This window comes from Rhinolophus sinicus, chromosome 16 (genome assembly GCF_057876585.1).
Source record: "Rhinolophus sinicus isolate RSI-liver-muscle chromosome 16, RSI-T2T, whole genome shotgun sequence".
NCBI classification, from domain to species: domain Eukaryota; kingdom Metazoa; phylum Chordata; class Mammalia; order Chiroptera; family Rhinolophidae; genus Rhinolophus; species Rhinolophus sinicus.
The window spans coordinates 31,739,336-31,759,057 of NC_142516.1; the positions used below are offsets into that span (position 1 = coordinate 31,739,336).

Sequence of the window (19,722 nt, forward strand, 5' to 3'; positions counted from 1 at the left end):
AAAATATTATGGGGTCATGTTAAATTTCTAGATGCCACTAGAGTAAGTTAAATGGCTCTTATGGTCACTAAGCTGCCCAGGTAGCAGAGATCCACAAGAATGGATCTCATAGCAACTTTGCCAGGCCAATTCCATCCTCTGAAGTCCAGGCTTGAATAACTACTGGACTATTTAACATCTTAGATGTATAATAGAATCCTCCAAATTAGTAAGTCCAAAATAGAACTCTCAGTTTCTTAATGCCCCTCTTACAACTTGCTCCTTCCCCAATTTCTCCCATATAAGTAAACAGGGCACCACCACACACCTGGTGGCTCTGGCCAAAAACCTATGGATCATGCTTAATTACACTTTCCCTCACTCTCTGGATGCAGTGCAAAAGGGAGTCCTTTCTGCCCCCTTTAATACATATCCAAATTGAACCCATTTAGTTGGTGCACATGCTTTCCTACAGGCCATTCCTCATGTTTCAGAGCATGTCTCTTCCCTCTTCCTCACACTTGGGAATAAAATCCCAATTCCCACAAAATCTGCATCCTATCCAATTCTTCAGCTCATCTCCTACCACTCATGCCTCCTTCTCTCCCCTCCAGCCCCACTGATGTCCTTCCAAGTTCCTTTCTGCCTGGACCTGGAATGAGCTCCATCCAGATCGTCACACTGCCCTGTCCTTCACATCACTCAGGTCTCTGCATGAAGGGCACCTTCTCACATACCTAAGACGGACCCCCGCCCATTGCTTTCCATCCCCCTACTTCTCCATTCTTTTCTGTAACACTCATTACTACCTAACAAGCTCTTACTTGCTATTGTTTATTGACTATCTCCCCATTAGAATGCTCACTCCATGGGAGAAGGAGCTTCACCTGCTGTGTTTATTGCTAACACATAGTACCCAGCACAGGGCACAGTCTACTGCTTGACACGTCATGCGCGATAACCATTCATTGTTGAATGAAGGAACGAATAAGGTAGAAAGCTTTCACTATAAAGAATGTACATTAGATTCACTTTGGCTTATTACAAAGAAGGACAAAGAAAAGGTCATTCTCTGCAACTTGAACTATCATTGAGAGGGAGTAAACTATAAGGGCTTTGTAAAGTGTAAACCACTAGATAAATAGAGATTATCATTATATTAACGTGGCTTCGTGCTAGATGCTGTCTGCTCTATAAAAATGGACAAGACATAGTCCCTGCTCATACGAATAAAGATGTCAGCCAGTGGAGATGCTCACAGAAGACTTTTGACCAAGAGAAACGGTTTTCTTGTAAGTACACTAAATTTCTGAGCCTATTGGAGCCTATTTAAGGAGAGCATTTAGGAAAGTATTCAGTTCCATTTCAAGAATACAACTCTGAAATTTTATCTTGTTTTCAAATGCTAAAAATTAGTGTTTATCAAAAATTAGCTGTATGTGGGGGAAAAAAGAATATTTTTTCAATCAAGTTTAATTTACTATAAAGTTAGTGGATCTCATTTTGTAATTTGCACTATGAAATTATCTAACTGCTGTGAATACACAAGAGTGACATCTAGTGGCCATTCTTATAAACTACAGCTCCTTGAAAGGTCAAGTCTGATGGACTTCTACTTGTTATCACCATCTTGACTGTGGTTACCAGATTTCCAGATTTCACTTCATTTTTTAAACGGAGATTTATCTGGAGTCGCCAAGATTATATGGTCACTATCTAATCAATCGTGCCTGTAGTTGATGCCACATTACAAGCAATGCTAGAGCTGATGCACAAAGGCTCGAGAGAGCCAATTGTATCCATCTCTTTCCAGCTGCCAGTGACATCACACTGGTAGCTTGAAATTGACCACAGTGGGAATATTTATACCTCCCCTTAAAAATCAGCAAACGCTACATATAAGGGCTTTTCTTTTTTTTTTCCCAGAGGTCAGTTTATCAGCACACACTGGTTATAAGTGTGTGTTGTGGGCTGGTCTGCTTCTAACTGTAGTCATTTTTACAAACAAAATAAATATTAGAAGTTTATACACAAAGGGTATTTATACAATTCTTATGAGTAGTGTTACAAAAAGTAACAGCTTTTGGAAGCAAAATAGGTCCTTATATTGGCGATTTCAACAAGTGATGCTGTGTAGTGCTATTAATATTGCCAGAGGATCTGAACATGAATATTTTTTAAAAGTTTACTTATAATGGTCACTGGCATTTCCAAGTGTTTGAGTATTCACTACAGGCTACAGTTCTTTGTAAATACTTAACAGAAGAGCTGCAAAAAGAAGAAGGTGTTATTGTTGCAGAATGCTCCAACATGAAATCAGAAACTGCTCTAAAATCTAGATCAGTAAGAGCAATATTGAATTCAACAGCAAAATCAAGACTAGCGCAAGCAATGAAAACATTTTTATCATTAAAAAAGGAAATGAGTTTCTATATAGCACCATGTACCTTAATGCCCAACTTGAAGATATTTGGGACACTCTTAATTCGACCAACATTGACGCAATTGAAAGAAAGTTTTTTACGTCTGAAATATTTGTCACAAAAAAGGATAAAGACTATCAGATGGAGCAATTAATGCGTTGTGTCTTTAAAGTTCATTTAAAAATAATAACTTTTAAATTTTAAATATTATCGTATTTTCTCAGTTTTTAAGTGATTTTTATTTGGCATTTATTTTGTGTTAATGTTCCCTTCTTCTTAATGGTTTCTATATCCGTGTCTATATCAGGTAGAGATCACTTTTAGATGTCATTGAAATAATCTCATCACAATTCATTCATAATAATAAACTATAAACCATATTTTTTCTGAAAACATCTGAAACAGTATCACACTATCACAGAAAATTATTCACTTTACTGTTATGGTCACTCATTATTTAAAAGCATGTAAATAGTGTTATGAAACATACAGAATAATTTATGATTTCAGGAATTCCCAGAAATTCCAATTTATCATTCCTGAATGCAGAATACTGTTATTGGTTGGGAATTGGAAACATTATTCTGGATCATTGACTTTCAAATATTTCAAAGCAACAGACCTCTTTTTAGCAAACAAAATCTACTTTGGAAACAGAAGATATAAAAGAGATCAAAATAAAGCTCTAGCTGAAGAAGATGAGAGACTAAGGAGAGGTGACTCTGCCCTAAACTTTTTAACCAAGTTGCTGACTCAGGGCCCTTCACTTTGGTGTTGCTGAGTCTTGGTACCCTCTTCTGTAAACTGCAGTAGATACAGTTCTCCTGGGGCCCCAGGCTTGTTGTGGGAGATAAAGATGCAGAAGAGCTTTGCAAACCTGGGACACCTGGTAGAGTGTTGGTTGCTAGGGAGACAGAGGACTTCCACAAACCTGCTACAACCCTAATAACCTGAGGCCAATGGGGAGAGCAAGGACTGGAGGCCCAGCCTCCCGCTCCCGCTCCCGCTCCCGCTCCCGCTCCCGCTCCCGCTCCCGCTCCCGCTCCCGCTCCCGCTCCCGCTCCCGCTCCCGCTCCCGCTCCCGCTCCCGCTCCCTGCCAGTACCTGTCCCTTCAATTGGGTTTAAATTGTGATCAGGCAGTAAAACAGAAAATTTTATCCCTCATGCAAAAGTTATGGGGAGTGTAAATTATGAGGAAGTTCATAGTTCACTTAAATGGGGACCATAAAATTCTATTTCAGTCTGGAACTGCCATAAAATGTAGAGGAATCCGTCGACTCCCCTCTCTGAACTTCAGATCGCACAGTAAAAGGCCAGGAGGGCTTGAATGACTCCACCTTTCCACTTGGAGAATTCATGCTGCCTCATTCCCACACTGAGCAAACGTAGAAAAAGAAATTGATTTTGTTCATCTGGTTCTGGAGGGTTCCTGCTAAGTAGAGCCCTGGCATTCCTCAGCCCAGAGAGCTCTTTTTGCAAATAACAACTATTTACTGAATAGTAATTGTAAAGTGTGCTTTTCTTAACCTTTTACCATCTTTTTAAAAAATATTATCACATGTAATAAAAAGCAACACACACTTCTTAAAATAAATTCAAACAATCCAGAAGTATATAAAGTAAGCTACTCCTCCCTCCAAGCCTATTCCCCAGTGGTAATCATAGCCTTCCAGACTTTTCTCTATGTTTATACAGACACATGTGCATATGTGTAACTTTGGAGTGTTTTTGTTCTTGTTTTTGTTTTCTTAGGGAGAAAGGGTGTTTGTTTATTTGCTCTTCCTTTTTTTTTTTTTTTTTTTTTTGAGACCATTCTGTAATTGGCTGTTTTTTCTCTATAACGGGCAGTTTCCAAGTCAGTACATTTTTGTAATAGCTATTAATCCATTTTATGGATGTACCATAATTTTGTTTGTATATTTCTCTGTGGATGGATACTTGGATCTTTATACTGTTTTGCTATTAAATAATACTGCAAGAACACCCTTGGACATATACGTTCGTACATTTGTACGGGTGTTTCCGTAGAATAAGACTGGGATTGCTGGAGACGCACACTGCACAACACCTAGCACAGGGCCTGATACTCACCATGTTGTTACTCTCCTCCGACTCACACCAGCATTTGAGAAGTGTGATTTCTGTCTCCCCACCCTTATCTGTAAGGTAGTCCAGCCCACCTATCCCCCGTCCCCAATAACCTTCTTCTGCTCTAATACCTTCAACCCCTCAGGTGCCACCTGCCTCTGTTCCTTGGCCAGTCATGGGACTAACTCGTGGAGCAAATTCAAGCCTAAACCTTGGTGAGCACTAATGGAATCCATGGATACTTTGCTGCTGTAACGAAGTACCACAAACTTAGAGGCTTAAAACAATACACCTACTATAACAAATTTGTTAGGTAGATAACAAATGTATCATCTTACAGTTCTGAAGGTCAGAGTCCAAAATGGAACTTGATGGGCTCGAGTCAAGGTGTCAGCAGGGCTGGGTTCCCATCTGGAGGCTCCAGGGAGAGTCTGTTTCCTTGCCTTTTCCTTATGTTTTCTAGAGGTGGCCCCTCCTAGCTCCTAGTCTTTCTCATATCGCATTCCTCTCACCTGACTCTCTTGCCTCCATGGTCCACATTTAAGGACCTTTTTTTATAATATTGGGCCCACCTGGATAATCCAGGATACTCTTATTTTTAAATCAGCTGGTTGGCCACTGTAATTCCCTTTTGCCATGTAGTATGACATACATGTTCAAATGTTCTGGGAATTAGGATGTGGACAGCTTTGAGACCATTATTATGCCAACCGCAGGTAGTGAGGCTGAAGCAGGGAACAGAGCCCACACAGCAACCTTCTAAGGAGTTTAGATCTATGTCTGAGAAGTCCCTCCAGGGCCAGCGGGCAGTGGTGCAGTAAGGCCAGGAAGACCAGTCAGAGGATATTACAATGGTGAGGCCTGTGCAAGGACAGTGACATGGGGATGGTGAGAGGGCACAGGGAGGAGCAGGCTGAGGGAGGGGCTGCCATTGTGCCTGCATCTCGGGAGTTCCCAAGGGTAGATGGCCTCTCTACGTGATGAGCCACAGCCCTGGCTTCCTAAGTGGGGCTTGTGGGTAGCTCCAAAGGCCTTGGCCTGGAAGTCACAGCGGTGGCTTCCATAAGTGGAAGCCCCTCCCAGCTGTGGGCCCTGCTCTCTCCTCTACAACTCAGGGGAGGAGCTACCTTGACAAGCTCTGCAGCCTGGCCTGAATGCTGGACCTGGGGTCAGGATCCATGCTATCTCAGGAGACAGAGGGTGGGTGCTGTACAGCCAGGCCTCACGGGGCTAGGCTGACTCCCTTTACTCTCCTTACCCCCACAAACGCACCCCTCAGGCCCAGAAGTTCCGGCAGTCACCTCACACCAAGATCCCAGCAGTTCCTGAAACTTGGCAGCCATCCCCCAACTCCTCAGCCTTGACTAGGTCGACCCAACCATGGGAATGGGGCAGGGGAAGGTGTGTGTGCGTGTGTGTATCCCTGTCCCTATGGCTGTCCTGGGAATTTGTCTGTCACCATTTCTGCATCTGTGTTTAATTGTGTTTTTATATCTCTAGCGCAGATTGGAGTTGGTTTATTTTATAATTTTAAAAAAGAACTTTGTTGCATTTCCTTTGTTAGTTTCTTGCTTTTTCTTATTGAAAATCAAGCCATTCATTACAGGAAATACAGATAAACAAAAAGAGAAAACATTTGAGACACACAAACAGTCCCACCCACCCAGAGACAATCGCTAGTGAACTCCTGGGCGTGGGGCTCTCTTCCATGTCACTTCCATGCACCAAGTGTATTTGTACAAAAACACAATTTTGCTGCATGGCACATTTATCGTTCTCTCATTTACTGTACTTTTTACTTACTGATATATGATGAATGAGCTCTCACGTTAATGAATTTAAACTTACCTCATTATTTGAAGCCTGTCTTCAATGTTGACTGTGCTATGACTTGCCGGACCAGCCCCTCCTGACTGGTGTTTAGGTTGGTTCTAACTTTTCACTATTGCAAATGCAGTGGGTGAGTGTGTGTGTGTGTGTGTGTGTGTGTGTGTGTGTCTTTTCAAATGTCATGTCCTGAGGAGAGTGGGGACCTGGCACAATGACCCTTTTCTATGCCTTGGAACAAGTGGTTTCCTTTAAGAAAGGTACTTTTCCAGAAAACATGTTATTTCAGGGCCTCCTGACTCCAGAATCAGGCTGTCCCACAGAGAAACACCACCCTAATTGCAGGCAGGAGTGTGCAGAAAGAGCAGGGCAGGGGTGAGCCCCTCCAACAGCTGGGTTTCGAGGATCTTCCCCCTCTCGGATGTCCCCTAGACAAGGCAGGACAGGATTCTCATCTCCTCTGTTCTACCAGGGAAACTGAGGTCCAGAAAGTTAGTGGGGTGGGGCGGGGGGAGCTAAGATAAAGCAGGGCGAAACAGATCAGGGTTCTCCCTGCCCTTTGCCCTCGGAGCTTCTCTCCTGAGCTAGGAGAGAAGCACTTGGGGGTGAGGAGGAAACAGACCTGTCCTGTGCATGGAGAGGCACAGTCTGTATCTGCAGTGTGAAGCCTTAGGGAGGCCGTGTAGGCTGGCTCAGGGTTGAGGTCTGTTTACTGGAAGTCCAGCCCTGGACAGATGTTTGCTTGGGGTGAGGCTCATGGGCTGCCCATCACAACTGCATAGGCTGAGACCCCGTTCTTCCTCAGTCAGAGATCCAGGTGGGGGCAGCTGTGAGCAAGGCTTTTGTCCAGGGAAACCCAGGGCCAATGAGATCCCCAGTGCTCTGGCCTTCCTTTCATCCTGAAGATATGAAATGGGTCGGCTGAGGGTTTGCTAGATGCAGACCCCATTTATGGAGAAAAGGAGCTTAGCTTTGCTCGGGGAGGTCCCTGGGGCGACAGGCCGGGAGGCCTTGGCCCAGAGCGCCTCACAGCAGGCAACTCAGGTCCCTCAGCAGTAAAGTGGGGATGATGGGCTGCTGGGGGTACTGACAGAGGAAATACAGAAAGCACAGTCGCATAGTAGGAGCCCAAGAAAGAGGCACTAGTGATAGAAGCAAAGTGAACGAAGAGATTTGGAAACTGGCAGGCCTGAGCTCAGCGTGACTCCATCCCAGGTTGCCAGGGTGACCTTGAGCAGCCACTTCCCTTGCTGCCACCAGATAAACACTTCTGGCTTTGCTAGCATTCCAACGCAGCCTAAATCTCTGTCCCTGCACTGCCACCTCCCTCTGGGAGACAGAGGAGCTTCTGGCTGGCCTGTTCCGGAGCCCCGCCCCCCTCTTCTTACACAATGGGCAGAATGGCAGAAGCACGTTGGGCCAATATACACCACAACATACACCTTACCACACAGCATACACACTCACACACCACACCCACATATACACTCACACCATACAACATACACACACAGCACACACATTCTCCCCATTCACACCACATGCCCCACACACATGCTCACACCCACACACATAAAAGGAAAGCAGGACTGTAGGAGCTGATCACCCCTTCTCTGATCACCCCTTGTTCATCATCCCAGACTCTCCTTAACCCCCGCCCCCTCCCACAGCCACCTCTGAGCATATACTCCTGCTTCACTCAGAAAACAGACCACTGGGCATGACACCCTCACCTCCCTTCTCCCTCCGACACGCTCACAGGCAGCATTTATTATTTATTGGTATCCCCAGACATCCTTCCCGGCAGCATTCCCTCACCCCTGCCCACATCCAGTCTTGACCCCTCTGACCCCCTCACCCCCGCCTGTGCGCTGGCTCCCAGACCACCCCAGGGACCTCTTCTGTGGGTCTCTTCCTTGCTCATTGTTGTGAGCGCCTGGAAGGGCAGTCGCCATATTTCAGTCTCTTCCTAAAAGTCAAGGCGACATTAACCCCTTAGCAGGGCCCTACGTCCCTGTGTGGTACTTGTGACATGAGTGGGGAACAAAGTCCTGGCACATAAGTTCAGATAGAGTAACACTGGGAGCCAATGTCCCTCCAGAGGCCAATGCTCTGGTAAGCACAGAAGGGTATACAGAGTAGAACAGAATTGAATAACAAACCAAGTCCCAGAGTCAATCGGGATGGAGAAGGTTCCTGGTCTGGGAGAGATGACTGGGCCTGCGATGGGTCTGAGGCAAGCTGGTCTTGCAAGGAAGAACTTCGGAGAGTCCCGGAGTATGCTGGCTTGCACCTCTCGGATGACTGTCATGTCGCCCAGAGGAACGTCCCGGAGGATCGTTCCTGAGTATCTCGCTCAGAGCCTCGCAGAGGGTCTTAGCCTGAGCGCCCAGTCGGACCACTCATGGCATTGCTCTTGAGCTCTGCTTTTATCCTCTTTTCCTTGGACTTGTTTGCTTCTTAGGTGAGAACCAGAAGTTGTGTTGGTGAATGTGTTTATCACTCAATTTTGTTAGGCTCAGTTTCCCACAAAAACATATTTTTCACTTCATTCTTAGTCTCACACATGTGCGGCCATAGTCCCGTCCCTACTAGTAAACAACTTGTTTTGCAACCTCAATCCAACACATATAATACTTTTATATGCTCTACACACTCAGGTACTCAGTGTCTCTCTCCAAGCCTTCTCCTTCAGGCCTATACAGACTCAACCTCTCTCCCTTATTAAAAATAATAATAATAAACTCACCCCTCTGGCCACAATGCATCACTCTCCTTCCCTTCAAATTATCTTCAGCTGTGATCGTCCCTTCCTCAGCTCTCACTGACTCCACTGCTCTTATACACACTCACACACACACACACACAGCACTGTAGGGCTGCTCCCTTCACTCCATTCAAACTGTTCTCACCAAGGTCATTGTCAACTGTCATGTTATAAAATCCAAGGTCTCTTCTCCATTCTCACATCACCAGCCCTCCTAATGCTTTTAATGCTAATGATCCATCTTGTCTGGGAACCACCTTCTCCCTCACAAGATTGCCAGATAAAATATAAGACACCCAGTTAAATTTGAATCTCAGATAAACAACAGATAATGTTTTAGTAACAGTATGTCCCAGATATTGCATGGGACATATTTATACTAAAAATTATTTGCTGTCTATCTGAGATTAAAATTAACTGGATGTCCGGTATTTTTGTTTGTCAAATCTGACAACCCTACTTCCTGCTTCTCTGCCCCCTGAGCTCCTCACTTTCCTGTCTTGGTTGGTTCTCCTTTTGTCAGCCTGTTCCAGGGTGCTGGCCTTGGTTGTCTTCCCTTCTCAAACTCCCTGCTCTCCTGGGACAGCTTCTCCCACCCTCAGGTCCACCTCCACATAGGGCTGGCCTCACCCAGAGTCTCCAAGGACCTTCCCTCCAGCTCCCACTGCGGGAGCCCCGCTCCCCTAAAGCCACAGCAGATTGCAATGCTGGCGGGTGTGCTTGCAGAGACTGTACATGCCCAGCCCGGCAAGTGAGGCTGCCTCTTAGCTGCCTCCAGCCTCTGTTGCGTGGAAATGTGCTGGCTACATGTGGCAAGAAGTGCTTCCCTCTGGAGCTGGCTATTGTCCAGCCCTTCTCCTCACGCAGGGTCAAGATGAACAGCTGACTCCCTGCCCCCACATGGTCTCAGAATCTCCGCTCATGCTCTTCCCTCTGTCTAGAATACCCTCCTCCAAATTCTGCTTGTTGAAATGCCCTCTTTTCTTCAAGTCCTGCTCAAGGGCCACTTCCTCCCAGGTTTCCCTGGGTCTCCTTGCTCTCCCCACCTCACCCCCACACCCAGCTCCTGAGTGTGTGATTTGCAGCTGTGTCTAAGTCACTACGTTGGGAGTTCGTTGAGTGCTGGGACTGTGTCTGGTTAACCCCCACGATCCCTGGGCAGGGCCTGGTACACAGTCCTGCTCAGCCAGTGTTTACTGAATGGAGGAGTGAATGGCTGAATAAGAGAATGAGTGATGGAATGAATGAATGAAGAAATAAATGCATGAGTAAGCGATGTGAACGAAAAAGCGGGTATGTAATAAACCTGACAAGTTAAGGGGGGGCCACATGGCAGGCCTGACCTCAGTGACCAAAAGTAACCACACAGGATGGTCTAAACATAAAAATCTCTAACTGGACAGGTCATAGTGGGCAGTCATGCCCCAGGCCCATAGCTTCCTTAGCAAAGGTCGATCTTTACCTTAAATGAGCTCTCTGTCCACTGTTCTTATGCATCTAGGATAGCATACCTTTGAAATACCAGAGTAATTTTCTTTTCCAGACCCCTCAAAGGCATAACTATAGGCACCAGAGCACAAGACCACAGAATCCCTCGTTTTTATCTTGTTTCCCACATACCATCTCTGTGTACTGTAAATGTTAATTATTAACTATCCTGCACCCACCCATGTAAAAGAAGTATGTGCTTCTCCATTTTACTTTTAGTCCAATCCTAGAGATTTCCCCACTTTGCTTTCTCTTGCCTTTTTAATCTACACCAGTGGACTTCATGTGACTTCCTTACATTTTCTCCTTGGATTCTAAACATATAAAGGGAGCTGCAAAACTGCCATTCTCCAGAGCGTTTTCTTAATCTGTTGAGATCTTGCTTCCAGGCACATCCTCAAAAATTTGGCTCAAGTAAACGCTTATAAAACTTTTCTATAGGTTTGGATGTTCTTTCATGAACAGTGAGGAAGGCAGACTCAGTGAGTAAATGGAGTGGATGGATGGATGGATGGATGGATGGATGGATGGATGGATGGATGGACGGGCAAGTGAGCAAATCCTGAGGAGACCTCAGGGCTTGACAGACTGCCTGTCACTTGCAGGGGGAGGCCCCATGCTCCCATCCCATTGCTTTGTTTTCACAGTCACTTGATTCCAGCCTGCAGACCTTTCCCTCCACTGACAAGGGAGGGTATAGTTCATGGTACAGGGGCAGAGCCCTGGGCCTGGAGTCCAGATACTTGGGTCCAGATGAAGGGTGCCTGACCAAAGCAGAGCTGACTCTGTGTAAGGGTAGTGAGCTGCTGAGGTCCACTCTTTTCTCCCCTCCCAGATCTTGCTCCTCTGTCCTGCCCACCTGGAGCTCCTATGCCCAGTTATGTCTTTGTGCCTGGACACACTCACTCACCTCTAACCAGTCTGGATGCCTCTGAGCACAGCACCTGCTAAGTTCCTGTGGAGATGTACCTGCCAGGGCCCCTTCAAGGAAGGACTTCAAGGTCAGTCACAGCTGCAGATCTGCTTTGCCTGAGGGCAAACCCTGGGTTGGGGGTGGGCGGGAGGCAGCAAGCTCTCAGAGACCAAGCAAAGGTGGAGGATAGTAAGGGTCAATGTCACACTTTCACTTCCTCTGTCCAATCCTGCTCCCTTCTCCTTTCCCTCACAGACATTGATCCCTATAAAAGTCACGCACCCCAAACTTTGTCTCAGTGTTCACCTGCAGAAAAGACAGCCTGCAGCAAATAGTTCCCTTTACTCAGTCTCCAGGTCCTCCCTGCAGCCAGTTCCCCTCTACATGTATCTATGAAGGCCTTGCTCGGCCCTCATAGATGACCAAGTGACCAAGACATGGTCTCCAGGAGCTCCCATCCCTGGGCTACGCCTCTCCCCTCCCCATGCTCACCCACTCCCTCCCTTTCCATCAGCCCGACCATCTCCCTGGCCCCTTACCCCTTCTGCATCTCTGCAGTCCTAAGCCTCTCTCTCTCTGAGAGTCCTTCCTGTGCCAGTCACATGGCCAGGGTGTCCTGTCTGAGCACCCTCAGAGGCCAGAGCCCCCCTCAGGGTCAGTCTTGCACCCCTCAACAGGCTGGTTCTGTAAGGGCTGAATGGACACATGATCCAGGAGACTCAGAATTTTGCACCCTTCAAACTATGCTCTAAACACAGTACAGCACTTCTTTCGTGGATACAGAGAAAACATTTTTTTTTTAAATAAAAACTTAGCCTCTCTTTATTTGTGATGGAAACAAGAGCTTTGCTACATGCTCTTAATGTAAAGTAACATTTAGCTTATTTGGAAGTGTCTTTAAGTTCATGATTTTCTGTCATTCCTGAGTGACACAAGTCACTCACATTCTCTAAGAGGAGAAGTGACCTATAAGAATAGAGTAATAAAGTCTCATTCAAAATATGTTTCAAAGTTTTCTTTCTGGCTTTCCTGTTAATAAAATATCTCATCCTTTCTGTGACTCTTATTTTCTCTTCTGTTTCCTTTTGTGGTTTTCCAGCCCTGCTTCTTGGGAGACCCATAAAAGGATATACATTTTCAATTATAAAATAAATCATTGAAGCAGAACTTCAGTTTCAGAATTTCAGGGTTGATTTCAGGCAACTGGCAGGGGCGGCCTCAGTTGGATGCACACATACCAAACAGCAAAAAGACTCACTTAGGAGAACAGATAAGAAGTGATTTGTAAAAATGTCCACTTGAGGGCACTGCTTCTTCTGGTGGCAATAGAACCAGTTTCGTAGGCATCCAGGGGTAACCTGAGTTAACCCGACCCTGTTTGCAATAAATTCCACTTCCCCTGTAGATGAGAAAGGCTGGCCAACCATCCAATCCAACACTGTTCGCTCATTCACTCTTCGAACCTCTCCCAAGCCCCTTCTTGTGGGTGGGGTCCAGCTGAGCTCTCAGAGGTCACGGCTGACTCCCACCTGGTCCCAACACTGTGGCTCTCGCAGGCCCAAGGGCACAGCAACCAGGGATGGGAAGGGACAGAGAGTTTGCTGGATATAGGCAGGGATGCCAGCCTCGGAGCAGTGGGGCAGTCTTGTTGGGGGATGGGTGAGTCTGACCCAGCAGCAAAGAAAATCCTGAGGCCCCTTAGGCCTCACATGAAGGTCCAGAAGTCCCGGGCACTCGCCACTGGCTGGGTGTGACGAGCTGGCCCTGTGAAGAGAAAAGCCTCCTGGTGAAACGTGGCCACTGTGAAGCTGTGGCCCGGGCCCCCCTGAGGATTCTGGGTCCTTGAGTCACAGCTGAAGCAGCAGAGGATGCAGGTGATGGCCACAGTGACCACAAACAGCACTGCCACCATGCCGATCACTGCCGTTTCCATGGCCCCGCGTGGCAGTGGACCCGCTCAGCAGCCTGCTCAGCAGTCTTGGAGTCTTAGCGCCCCATCCAAAACAGGGGGCTCTTGGTGGTGACGGGTACCCTGCGCTTCCAGCCTCTCCCCCTGCAGTCTTCTAAGAAGATAGTGGTCCAAGGTCCTGCGTTGTGTTCCCTCGAGGCCGTTGGGCACTTCACATGGGCCTACTCTGACTTCAGTTGGTCTCTGTCACCGTTTCTTAAGCCTGGCCAGGCTTCCAAGAGCTATGGACAACTCCACTGGCAGCCTCTGGAAGAAATGCTGTCCTGAAAGATGTAAGCCCAAGACTCCCCGGACTCTGAAGAGCTGGAAGGAGGGGGCAGAGGACTTTGCTCACAGGGAACCTTGCCAAGCCGGCCCTCTGGTGACGCCTACGGATTTCAAGAGAGTTTGTATGCTCAAACAAAAGACAAAATACTCCCCCTCGTGGATCCGGGATGAGCCTGGGCTCGCCCCTGGAGGAACCTTGGGCCAGTCCTTGAATAAGCCTATCTGCTGCCAGTCTGCTGTGTCGGGAGACCCTGGCCCTGTGCTGGGGGCAGGGCCACAGGTGGGGAGGAAGGCAGTGCCACCTTTGGGCAAGCAAATGAGGGGAGCCCTGCAAGCTCACCGCTAGTGCCACGGGGGCCTTCGGCAGGGCTGTGGGGGAGGGCCTGTTTCATTTGGCCTCCTTTTCTGTATGGGTTTGGGAGAGTACTGTTTAGATAAGGCCCGGACATCTGAGTGCCTTCAGTGACATACTGTGGGACTCTCTGGCCCTGCCGTTCCCAGAGAAGCTCTCTTCTGCTGCGGTCTCCCCGCCAGCCCTCCTTGCTGCCTGCTCATGCCCACTGCTTACACTCAGGTGCTGTGAAAACTTACCCTGGGCTCCCCCTGGATGACAGCTGTGGCTGTTTGTGGTGCTGTGGCCTCCCGACCTGGTGGCTGTCCCAGGAGCCAAGTCACGGCATGCCCATCCCTGGGTGCTGCAGCCTTGCTGCTGCCTGGGACTGGGCTCCAAGATGTCGGAGTGGCTGTGAGCACTTCCTGAATTCCTTCCTCCAATTGTCACGGCCTGGGACCTGCACAGCTGCCTGCCGCCCGTCTGCGTCCGCGGTGACTACACTTACCCATGCCCCACAAACACTCATGTCATTTCAGTCCTGCCCCCTGCCAGGTTCTCCACTTAACTGGGGGCGGGGGGGGGGGGCAAGCCAGGCCCAGACCACTGAGTAAGTCGTCCAGAAAGTGCTCCATCCTGACACCCACTTTGTCACAGCCCTCTCCCAGCCAACACCTCCTGAGACCACCACCACTTCCAGAAATGAGACTGGGTTATTAGTCCCAGTTTACCCAAACTCTGAGGAATGGAAGAGTGAGAAACAACAATTCCAGGCATGGGACACAGCCAGGTATTGTCTCATATAATCGATCCAGAAGCCCTGTGAGGTGGTATTATCTCCGCTTTACAGATTCAGGTGCTGGTAGTCAGAGGTTACATGACCTGCCAAATTAGCCTGTTGCTAATTTGTAGTGATAACAAGAGTACCCAATGGCTGAAGAGGGGCTTGCCGGCCTTCCTTTCTAGTAAGATGCTCTTTCCAGGTACCACAGGACCACACAGCCATCACCTCATTCTACAGTTTTACTGCTCAGAGTTCAAAGGCCCAGAGAGAGACAAGGGCTAGCCCAAGGTTACACAGTCTGGGTCCTTTTCGATTTCTCTAAGGCTCCAGTGAGCTGTCTTTAGTACCAGCTCTAGGCAACTCCTCAGGCCCAGAACAGGAGCGTGACTATTGGGAGTAGGATGCCCAATAAATCCTCACTCTTCCCTTTTCCAAAATGACTGTACAGCCCAGGTGTGGGGCTCCGCCTCTGACAGGGCAGAAGATGAGCATGGAACAAGCTGGGGCCATGACAGGAAGCTGGACACCTGGGATTATTTGTATTAACTGGGGCGACCAGAAACAGAGACGAGGAAACTTGAGGAGTCAATCTGTGGTGCTGGTGGTTTCAGATTGAATTACCACGATCAACTAGTCAATTCAGGAGACAGAGGGCACCAGGGAGACCAGGTTTCGCTGTGTTATTTGTTCCTTGGACTTCTCATTTTCCTGTTCCTTGTGGGTGAATGGAGTGGGAGGCCCCCTGTGGTAGGTGTCTGTTGTTCAGCATTTTTAAACTAGAATAAAGGATAAGGGCTCAGCCCTCTTACCTCTTGCCTTGCATAGGTCTCTTTTTCTGTTTCTGAGATTTGGGGACCCTCCTTTGATTCATCTATAAAATAGGCCTTCTGGTCGGTTCTCTAATAGGCATTCAGCATTTGAATGGAGGCCGTGTGGCATCATGAGAGGGACTCCGGTTACATAGTGAGGGCAGACACAGGCTGTCAAGGCTCTTAGGTCTTCATGGATATCACACTGGTGGTCTGTAACGTAGAATGACCAACGTGGCATCTCAAGCCCAGGGCACAAAGAGTAAGTATGGATAAAGGTCAATACAATTAGATACCTTCCCCGCAGTACCCTCCCATCTTGGCACCCTTGCCCCCAACCACCCCTCAACAACCCCTTTCCATTCCTCAGCATTATTACCAGGAGCATTAAAAAGAGAAGACGGCCATCAACCTTTTGTACAATTCAGATACACTTGTACTGAGTGGTTTTTCCAGGTATCTTCTCTTCATCCTGTGACTTTTGTAATCCTGTGAAACACAGCCCCTACCCATGAGCCCCAGATGCAGAGGGGCTCCCAAAGATATCTGTCACTTAGATTCATATGTGACCTGCCAGCAGCCGTCATCCTCATCAACTGATCAGAAAAAAAGACCACATCCCATACGTTCCACTTCTGTTAACGAGGAAAAGGGATGGCAGGCATCCAGAAACAAAGAGGATGCCAGTTCTCCCAGGGCTTGAGGCCACACTTAGGAAAGGCAGGCCGACCAAGACTAACACGGGGCTGTGCAGAGAGACAAAGAGGAGGGGAGGTCCAGCCAGTGGGCTACAGACCTCCACCTGCTGTTTCCTGCCTTCAGGCCACACCGTACCCCTCCGACACTGGGGAGATGGAGGAGCCCAGCTCCCTCACAGGCCCCAGACGGCCTCGTCCCAGAGGTCCTACTGCTCTAGTTGCTGTCAGGCTCTGAACTTCTGGCAGTGGTTCTGCTTTTCTATTTTTCCTTTTTTTTTTACTGTGGTGTGATTTTTTTAAACTTTTATTTATCTTAAGTGTGTTTTTCCAGCACCCACCAGCTCCAAGCCAAGTAGTTGTTTCACTCTAGTTGTGGAGGGCGCAGCTCACAGTGGCCCACGTGGGGATCGAACCACCAACCTTGTTAAGAGCACCGCGCTCTACCACTGAGCTAACTGGCCGCCCATGGCAGTGGTTATTCTGATCCTATTTGCTTTTCCAGAGAGCACGAGTCTCTGATCTATGAGGGCAGGGTCCTTGAATCCTCCATAAATCTCTGGGGAAAGAGATAGAATGTAGTGTGTGCTCCAAAAGAGCACAATGTATCATCATCATCATCATCATCATCATCACAATAACAATAATACATTGCAAACCCATAGAAGGGGGCAACAAGTTCTTCCTGGACCAAAACACAGAGAAGGTAAAGTGCAAGGTGTTTTCTGGGGCTGATGACTAGAGCAGTGCAGATGGAACAAAAGAGCAAGGGGGTCGGCGGGAAGCGGGCCGGGGGCCTTGAGTGGCCAACCAAGAGGCAGAGACTTTCTCCCAAAGACAATGAGGAGCTTCAGCAGAGGCTTCAGAAAGGGGCAGGGCTGGAGGTGAGCAGACTCGGAGGGGCTGTGACAGGAATCCAGGCTTGGAGATGAGCGAGGGTGGACATGGGGGACAGGGGAGGGGAGGTGGATTTGAAGGACGCTGCAGAGATAAAATCAACAATACACTGCGATTCATGGTCCACTTTCCCAACCCAGAAATCTGGTGTGGCTTCCAGTGTGACTTTGCTTCCCTCTTCCCCTCACAGACCCCAGTCCCTACCCCAACCCAAGCACTGAGACTCCATCAGGAAATAGAAAAGAAACAGGACATTCTGTTCCAGTGAGTCAGCAGGCCCCTGACTTTCTGGACTGTTCTCAAGCCCCTCCCCTCCAGCTCACCCAGCCCCCCAGCCGCTCCTCCCTCCACTTCCCACCCCAGCTCACAGGCACAGGCTGCAGGCCTCAGAACACGATTTCCTTCCTCCCTGTGGAATTCCGCCAGTTATTCCTGGGGTTTTTGAGAACATGCCCCCAGGGTTTGGCAAGAAGGAGTCTCTGTTATCTGTTCCATTTTGGGGAAGAGGAAACTGAGACCCAAGGAGGCGAGCACTCTCCAAGGCCGCTCAGCACTACATCCCCCAGTTTAAAGAACCCATCTCTCCCTCCCAACCTAATTGCCATAGGCAGAAACCATGGAGGCAGGCTGGCTGGAGACTCAGGGCTTGGACAAGAAACCCTGACCCAGTTACCAAGGAAACACTGAATTCAACCCAGCCCACAGAGTGGGGTTTCTGCCAGTCCCAGAGCTCAGTCTGCCCTAGATGTGGGCTGGAAAGAACCCTGAGGTAGAGCCATGAAGGCCAGCCTTGGAGGCCTTACTGCTCCCTCTCTGAGACCCTGGACTGCCCCATAGAAGCCCAGAACCCCCCTGGTACACAGAAAGCCCTCTCTGGACGGAGCTGCACGCAAACCCTAAATCCTCCCTCAGCGCTCAGGCCCCATGCCCTTCTCACCTGCTATCCATGGAGCACCGCAGAGCCCACCCAGTTTCCCCCACTGCACAGCCAGCCCTCAAGCCCCAGGCAGAAGCCACCACTTTTTGCACTCACTTCCCATCAGAGTAGGAGGTCCCGGAGCAATGCAGAGAGGAGCCTGGCAGCTCCCTGCCCCCACTTGACTTGTAATCAAGAGACTCTTCACAAAGGCTTCTTGGAGGTTTTTATTTTCTTGTATTAAGACACCAGTAAATTGACTGTGCAGCCTCATACTGCCTTCTCCAAATGAAAGGGCATTGCTGGGGTCCCTCCCATCTACCCCCAGCCAGGGGCCTGAGGAAGTCAGAAGAGGAGCACGTCAGAGAGCGCATGGGCCATCTTTCATGCATCAGCATGCATCGGTGCACTTCTGGTGCCCCCTGGGAGTTATAGTCCCAAGGTGGTGTCCATCCCCAAAGGACCACCTCTGCTCTCACTCCCCTCACCCTCCAGTGCGCGGTGGGTCATCCCAGGTGCTCCTCTGTCCTTTGCCTCTGTGGTTCACTGGGGTACCGTATGCAAATGAAACCCAAGTAGGAACCAGGCACAGTACCCAGCGTTCAGCAGAGAGGTGCCCCTCTGCACAGGAACATGGGAGTCCACGCATCCTGAAGATGGTACGTCAGGCTGCGGCTGCCATCCACAGGCATCAGCGGTGACCTCGGTGGGCCTTGTGGTGGGCTTGGTGGTGGCGGTGGTGGTGCAGGTGGTGGTGTTGGAGGCCTGCATGGTGCATGTGAGACAGATGGCCAGGAAGATGGGGATGGTGAAAGTGTCCCAGGTGGCCCCGGCCCCGGAAGAGCCAAGGCTGGATCCGCCGGACTCGGTTTCTCCTTACAGCTGGTTGGTTTCTCTCCACGTCATTGTCCCACTGTCCACCGTGCAGGCAGGTGGCCAGTAGCAGCAGCAGCAGCAGAACAGCCAAAGCAGTGCCTGTGATCAAGCCCACGAGGGTCGTGCTCCCCAGGAGGCCTAGCATCTGGGAGCTGGACAGTCCCCTCCGCTCTGTGGCTCCTGTTGCTTCCTCCCCTTCAGTGGCCTCTGCTCAGTCCTCACAGTCGCTGGACTTTGTTGTCTCAGTTCCTGCAGGCTGGAAAGTATCCAGGGAATGTAGACGGAGTCTCTTGGGCTGGAGCTGCTGGCCAAGGGCGAGGCCAGGCGACTGTTAACTCTGGGGAGGCCGAGCGAAGGCTGGATGGGAACAGGACTGTCAGGCGGGAGCTGTGGAGGAAAGAGCCTGACGCTGGAGATAAGAGATCCAGGCCCCCATCCCTGCCTCCTGGCCAAGTGACCAGGCCAACCCCTTCCTCTCCCCGGGCCTCAGTTCCTTCCTCTTTTAGAGAAAGTACAGCACAGTGATTAAGAATGTGGGTTCTGGAACTACACAACTCACTAGCTCTCTGACTGTGCACATGTCACTTAACCTCTCTTAGTTTCCTCATCTGTAAAACAGCTGATAAGAGTATCTTTGCTCATAAGGTTTTCTAAGAATTTAAGAAATTAAGATTTATAAAGCACGTCAACCA

The 19,722-nt window shown here is 48.9% G+C and overlaps 2 protein-coding genes across 6 annotated transcripts; both read right to left on the minus strand.

Annotated features, from left to right (window-relative positions):
- Positions 1–12,277: 12,277 nt before the first annotated feature.
- Positions 12,278–18,271, minus strand: SPAAR (small regulatory polypeptide of amino acid response). Of its 5 annotated transcripts, none has more exons than XR_012495849.2 (5): positions 18,176–18,265; positions 16,026–16,135; positions 15,647–15,859; positions 14,314–14,556; positions 12,278–13,823 (listed from the first exon to the last, which is right to left on the minus strand). XR_012495849.2 is itself a non-coding variant. In XM_088792786.1 (3 exons), the coding sequence occupies exon 3, from the start codon at positions 13,417–13,419 to the stop codon at positions 13,192–13,194; it is 228 nt and encodes a 75-aa protein (XP_088648912.1). In that variant the 5' UTR covers positions 13,420–13,823; positions 14,314–14,556; positions 15,647–15,966; the 3' UTR covers positions 12,278–13,191. The 5 variants fall into 5 exon arrangements, 1 of the variants encoding a protein (XP_088648912.1); XR_016019159.1 differs by having other exon boundaries at positions 17,607–18,265; XR_012495850.2 differs by lacking the exon at positions 16,026–16,135 and having other exon boundaries at positions 18,176–18,271.
- A 97-nt stretch (positions 18,272–18,368) lies between these two features.
- Positions 18,369–19,475, minus strand: HRCT1 (histidine rich carboxyl terminus 1). The gene has a single exon (XM_019729087.3). It carries the CDS (start codon positions 19,173–19,175, stop codon positions 18,846–18,848), a length of 330 nt encoding a protein of 109 aa, XP_019584646.2. The 5' UTR covers positions 19,176–19,475; the 3' UTR covers positions 18,369–18,845.
- Between the last annotated feature and the right edge of the window lie 247 nt (positions 19,476–19,722).